At 39.8% G+C, this 6,470-nt stretch overlaps 1 protein-coding gene across 2 annotated transcripts; it reads right to left on the reverse strand.

Moving 5' to 3' along the window:
* Positions 1 to 1,168: 1,168 nt before the first annotated feature.
* On the reverse strand, positions 1,169 to 6,160 carry LOC117541255 (mucin-5AC-like). 2 transcript variants are annotated; one of them, XM_034208430.1, is made up of 10 exons: positions 6,035 to 6,160; positions 5,480 to 5,806; positions 5,073 to 5,345; positions 4,867 to 4,980; positions 4,450 to 4,495; positions 2,995 to 3,038; positions 2,695 to 2,802; positions 2,488 to 2,577; positions 2,367 to 2,395; positions 1,169 to 1,669 (listed from the first exon to the last, which is right to left on the reverse strand). In XM_034208430.1, exons 1-10 carry the CDS (start codon positions 6,093 to 6,095, stop codon positions 1,622 to 1,624), a joined length of 1,140 nt encoding a protein of 379 aa, XP_034064321.1. In that variant the 5' UTR covers positions 6,096 to 6,160; the 3' UTR covers positions 1,169 to 1,621. The 2 variants fall into 2 exon arrangements, with proteins under 2 accessions (XP_034064321.1, XP_034064320.1); XM_034208429.1 differs by lacking the exon at positions 4,450 to 4,495 and having other exon boundaries at positions 1,170 to 1,669; positions 2,995 to 3,090.
* Positions 6,161 to 6,470: the final 310 nt, after the last annotated feature.

Consider the following 6,470-nt stretch of genomic DNA (forward strand, 5'->3'; position numbering starts at 1 on the left):
TGACGAGCATAAGTTTCACTTTCCTTTTTTATTTAAATTCCAACTTTGGTCATGAAGAATATGTTTCTCTGTTGTCCGCTGGCGCATCATAAACACGTAGGATAGTGAAAGTGCAGTCGGATTCTCTAAAGCACCGCAGTCTCTTCTCCTAAGTCCTTTTAATTCTCCTATCCACTATCCCTTAACCCCGTGACGTTTCACTCAGAGGTCAAGGAATAGGAGATAGGGTTAGAATTTAGGAGCTGATTTTTGGATTATCCGAACGCAACCCCTGGTTGCGGTCGGATAGTTTAAAAATGTGGATAGTGGATAGGAGAATTCAAAAGGACCGCGGTACTTTAGAGATTCCGAATGCACTTTCACTATCCGACGTGTTTATGATGCGCCAGCGGACGTCATGAATGTGCGTCTGCTGCTGTGGGGAAACTATGGAAACTACAGTTTTCTATACAGCGGACTACAACATGGATGTTTAATAAGAACGAGGGACTCATCTAGAGACTCTGCACCGTGCTCTGACGCTGTTGCTTTATGCTTTATGAACGTGGACAACAGAGAAACATATTCTTCATGACCAAAGCTGGAATTGAAATAAAAAAGGAAAGTGAAACTTATGCTCGTCACCCTCTCCCTCCGGTCCACATTAATACAAATGATCCCAATACGTATGATTGTATGAAAATATCTTAAAATCAATACAAATGTATTTATTATAAACGTTAGTCCTTAACATCTATCACTGTGTATATCACCATTCAACCATCTTTTAAAAGTTGAACAAACCCCACACAGCTCAGTAAAGACTGAGATGTTGACTTTATTTGATCATTTCAGTAAAAACTAACGTTCATATTTCTCTCTTTGATTATAATACCGATGAACGTTAAAAACAAAGCACTTTGGCAACTTACCACATACGTTTTAAAATGCTTAATAAGCACCGTAACTTTCATGATATAATTTCTCCGTCATAATCGGTTGTTTCTGTGAACGGCCGAATGTTGAGTATGCAAATGCTGCGGTTGCAATGCATTGTGGGGCAGCATTTTCTCCTCTCCTTTCGTCAAGGGAGGTCCAGTGGTTCCTAAGCTAAAGGAGGTTGTAAAGGAAGTGTGAAACCTCCTTTCCTTTCATTTAGAGAATTGGAACGGCACTTATCATGGCTGCCACTGACGTACTTCAGGGTCATTTCACTCCGTTAGGAAGGTTCCTAAGCTAAATGGACTATTGGAACGCAACCAGGGTCTCGATAGAATGATGCGTCATAAAACCCGGAAATAAGCTGTGCATGGGTTCCCTCTCGACAAAAAAGCAATGGGATTTCTCCATAGGATTTTGGAAATAGCTCGAAATAAGGTCTGTGAAAGATGTTCGATAAATGCACGTTTTGTTCAGCCGGATAATATCCACACTTTTATAATTTTATAATCATAAATCTAATAAAGTAGGTAGACATGTGGATATTATCCCGCATTAGTCACGACTCTTTTAAACATCACTGTTGCCGGAAATACATCCGCAGAGTACCCATCAGTGTATCCTCGGTTATAGCTCCTCCAGAGAGCCTCCTCGATGCTCGATCCTCGGTCCTCGAAGTGCATTTAGAGAAATGAGATGTCCTTCAACATGGCGCGCTGAAATTCATTTCCGCACAAGGGCAGGAAGGGCTCTGAAACGAGAGGGAAATGTTACTACAAAATAAAACAGGAATTCACATGACAAGGCAAAAGACAAAGGATTGAACTAAATGAATTAACTTAACATAAATGTCTAGACTTTATTTTTATTTATTTATATATTTATTTGACAGGGACAGTGCACATTGATTGACATTTCTGTAAATGCGCCAGAGTTAGCCAACAGGCTATTTTTCGTCTGTAATCCCTGGACAGATGTTAAAAGTCATCCTAAAAACAAAAATTCACTTCACCACAATTATTAATATTATTGTCGCACTGAAGATGTCAATAAAACTGCTATTCTACATAAAAGGCTATTTTGACCTGCTCTCAAACCTGTGTAATTCCATTGCATTTTAGTTGCTGTGTAGGTTGTATCATATTCAACATCAATGCAATGTAATCAATGGCAAAACTAAACACATTTTTTTAATTAAATGTGCAATTATTTTCAACTTTCAACTCTATGGTCATTTCGAAGAATGTTGTTCGTAATGATTTCGTATTTTTTGCTCAATCAGTTTTGCTGTTGCACAAATTCCTACTTTCTGTACAAAGTAAGTCAGAACTGTTGGTTCTATTCAAATGAACTTTTAGGTTAAGTCTAACATCAACAGTGGATAAGAAAAACCTTACATGTTTATTATGCAGTTTTAAAGCATTTTATTTATCAATGTTTAAACTCACCAAGTTCTCATCCGTCTCCGTTTCAGTCCCTACAAATAATAAAAATTGAATGAGACTTTGGTTAAACCCAAGTTTATCAAAAGCTTGTTGTTCATAAAGTATAATGTGTGAATGTCCTCACCTTGAGTCCTCTTCCGTCTGATGACAGCCACAGTGATTATTGCGAGTGCTGCAACAGCCACGATCACAACGATGATCCACCACCACCAACCTGGAAGAGAGGAGTTAGAAGAGTTACATATACTCAGAGGCTTTTATCTCTTCCTCTTTAAACTCTGAATCAACAACATGTATTTTCTAACTTTAAATGTTTTTGTTTTGTCATTACCTGGATGTTTACTGCCTTGTCCTGTTTTTTCAGATGCAGTTTTCACTTTTGTCAAAGTTGGTTTAATAGGTGTGGTTGACATTGTAGACACCTTCCCTGCATCATCACCTTAATGAATGAAATAACAAAATGCTGTAAATGTATACAAAACAAACATACAGTGAGTAAATCACATCACGACATAACGATGTGACGCATCAGAATGAATGATTTTAAACAGCTCATCATATTCTCACCTGAGACTAAAGAGAAACAGCGGTGGTTCTGCCAAACTTCACAAGTAAATCACTTAAACCTTACCTGAGTTTTCGTTGGTTTCAGTTGTTGTTGTTGTTGTTGTTGTTGTTGTTGTTGTTGGTGGTGGTAGATTAGTAGTTGCTGGTTTTGGGTCCTCACCTAAATAGATGAAAACAGCTTAATAAACAATTTATTTTGAATAGTCTGCCCCTCCATATGAGGTCGGCCGAGACACTAGGGTTTTTTAAATCTACACTAAAGACACACTTCTTCTCTCTGGCCTTCTAGTCAGAGCGGAGCATGACACATGAGGCCTGTACTACGAAGCAGGATTTTCGCTTAGCCGGCTAACTTCAGGGAAAACTACGAAGCTGGTTCTCTTTTTAGCGGGCTAGATCTCCATGGTAACTTATGCTGTGCGGCTAACCTGCTCCGGAGCAGGCTAGCCGCTCAGCATAAGTTATCGAAAAGTTACACCTGTTCTGGCTGCCTTACACTGGCTCCCTATAGAACACAGGATAGAATTTAAAATTATTCTTCTCGCCTACAAAGCCCTTAATGGGCAGGCGCCATCTTACCTTAAAGAACTCATTATACCCTACTGTCCTACTAGGGCATTGCGTTCCAAGAATGCAGGGTTGTTGGTTGTTCCTAGAGTCTCTAAAAGTACAATGGGAGCCAGAGCCTTTTCTTATCAAGCTCCACATTTGTGGAATCAGCTTCCAGTTTGTGTTCGGGCGGCAGACACCCTATCCGTTTTTAAGAGTGCGCTTAAGACCTTCCTTTTTGATAAAGCTTATAGTTAGGGCTGATTAGATTCAGCCCCTAGTTTGCTGATATAGGCTTAGTTTGTCGGGGGACATCTTACTTCTTCCTTCTCTCTGTCTATACCTGTGTACTCTCATGTTCCGATTAACCCAGCTTCCCCAAATTTCTTTCTTTTTGGTGTCTATATACGCCGGGATCCGGAGTCATGGATGATCCTGCGCTCCTCTGTCCTGGATCGCGAGCCCTGGATCTTGAGTCGTGGCTGTGGTCCTGGATCATAGGTCCTGGATGGATATCCTCGTGGATTCATCTTCCTATTATACACACATGCATTTCCAAACATTTGGACTACCTATGTTGCAAATGTATTATCTTTTCAATTTACACACGGCATCTATTGCACGTCTGTCCGTCCTGGGAGAGGGATCCCTCCTCTGTTGCTCTCCCTGAGGTTTCTCCCATTTTTCCCTTTAAACTGTGGGTTTTCTTCGGAAGTTTTTCCTTGTACGATGTGAGGGTCTAAGGACAGAGGGTGTCGTATTGTCATACTGATATTTTGTAAAAACTGTAAAGTCCACTGAGACAAATGTAACATTTGTGATATTGGGCTATATAAATAAACATTGATTGATTGATTGATTGATTGATTACAAAAATCGCTTTTAAATGTGCTATATAAATACAACTTGATTTGATTAAACCGTATCTGAGTTTTTGTTGGTTTCAGTTGTTGTTGCTGTGGTTGTTGTTGTTGTTGGTGGTGGTAGATTAGTAGTTGCTGGTTTTGGGTCCTCACCTAAATAGATGAAAACAGCTTAATAAACAATTTATTTTGAATAGTCTGCCGCTCCATATGAGGTCGGCCGAGACACTAGGGTTTTTTAAATCTACACTAAAGACACACTTCTTCTCTCTGGCCTTCTAGTCAGAGCGGAGCATGACACATGAGGCCTGTACTACGAAGCAGGATTTTCGCTTAGCCGGCTAACTTCAGGGAAAACTACGAAGCTGGTTCTCTTTTTAGCGTGCTAGATCTCCATGGTAACTTATGCTGTGCGGCTAGCCTGCTCCGGAGCAGGCTAGCCGCACAGCATAAGTTATCGAAAAGTTACAAAAATCGCTTTTAAATGTGCTATATAAATACAACTTGATTTGATTAAACCGTACCTGAGTTTTTGTTGGTTTCAGTTGTTGTTGCTGTGGTTGTTGTTGTTGTTGTTGTTGTTGTTGGTGTTGGTGTTGGTGGTGATAGATTAGAAGTTCCTGGTTTTGGATCCTCACCTAAATAGATGAAAATAGCTTAATAAACATTTATTTAGAAACTTCCAGAAAATAACAAAAAGTGATTTTTTAAATAACTTAAACATCTCAACCTGAGGACTGAGGGCTGAAGGGAAACAGGTGTACTTCTCTCGTGTTCTTATAAGTTACTTCACAAGTAAACAACTCAAACCTTGGTGTGTTACTAAAATGAGAGGTCAGAAATGTCACAGAGGCAGAACAGCGGGACTGTGATGTGTTTATCTCTCTGTGATCTTTAACCACATCTTGACCCTGAAGCAGCCACTTCACTGACTGTCTACAGTCTCCATATGTCTTCACAGAGCAACGTAACGTCACCTCATCATTGTCCTGATGTTCAGTCACTGAAGATGGAGAAATTGTGAGAGAAAGACAACAAGATTAAGATTAACTTCATCACTGTAATCATAATTATTGTAATGTTTCAGTGTATTGTTTTAACAAGAATGTTTGGAAATATTATGATGTAAATACTCACTGGTAACAACAGACAGATAAACCTCAGAGCCTGAAACTTGTTGTCCCGATCTGAACTGTCTGCAGATGTAACGCCCAGCATCCTCTGTGACATTCTTTATAACCAGAGAACAGTTTTTTTCAACTCTCAGTCTGTCTGATTTAGCTTTGGCTAAATCTTTGTGAATCTGTCCGTATTCAAACAGCGTCACTGCTTCTGAGATTCTTGAATAAAAGAAGTACCAGGTAGTATTCTCACACTTATCCTTATCATGTATCACATTTTCAAAAGTCAAAGTGACTTCATCTCCAACTCTGACAATGCGGAAGTAACGTTTCTCTTCTGCAGCTGTTGGGGTAAAAATCAGAAAAATATATACCTTTAGTATTCATAGAGTGTGATGATAATTGTAGATACAAAATATTGCAAATGTAACTGTCAGTTTCCGAGAGGTCACTAAAGGCACCACGTTACAAACACAACTCATCATTCTCAGTTAAAGGAACAGTACGTAGTAAAAGTACCATTAGTGATATTAGAGCTGTTTTATTTAAAGTGTGTTTTCTGCATCCTCACCTGTAAAGTGGAGCAGCAGCATCAGGAATGAAGACATTATGATCTTTCTGAATTCAGACATCGTGCTTCTCTCTCGGTCTCTGGCTCTCGACTGTCAGAGTCTCTCACCGGCTGCTTCTTTATTTCTCTTCTGAGAACTGAAAGTGTTTATGTGAAAATGTGGTTATCGACAGCAGCAGAGCTCTGGAGGGGTTACCCTCTGATGCTGACCAGATAAGATTAGAGCAACAAGCCAAACTGTGCAGAGTGATGCACATAAAGTAATGAATATTTATAAAAAATAAAGAGCAGGGGGTGGATATCAATATACCATAATCAGTGGCGTTTCTAGGTGTACAAAACTGGGGGGGCAGAAAGAGGTCGGGGGAGAGAGAGAGAGAGAGAGAGAGGGGGGGGACAGAGAGAGGGAGGAGAGAGAGAGAGGGGGGGACAGAGA

Source organism: Gymnodraco acuticeps, unplaced genomic scaffold, assembly GCF_902827175.1.
Source record: "Gymnodraco acuticeps unplaced genomic scaffold, fGymAcu1.1, whole genome shotgun sequence".
Classification (NCBI taxonomy): Eukaryota; Metazoa; Chordata; class Actinopteri; order Perciformes; family Bathydraconidae; genus Gymnodraco; species Gymnodraco acuticeps.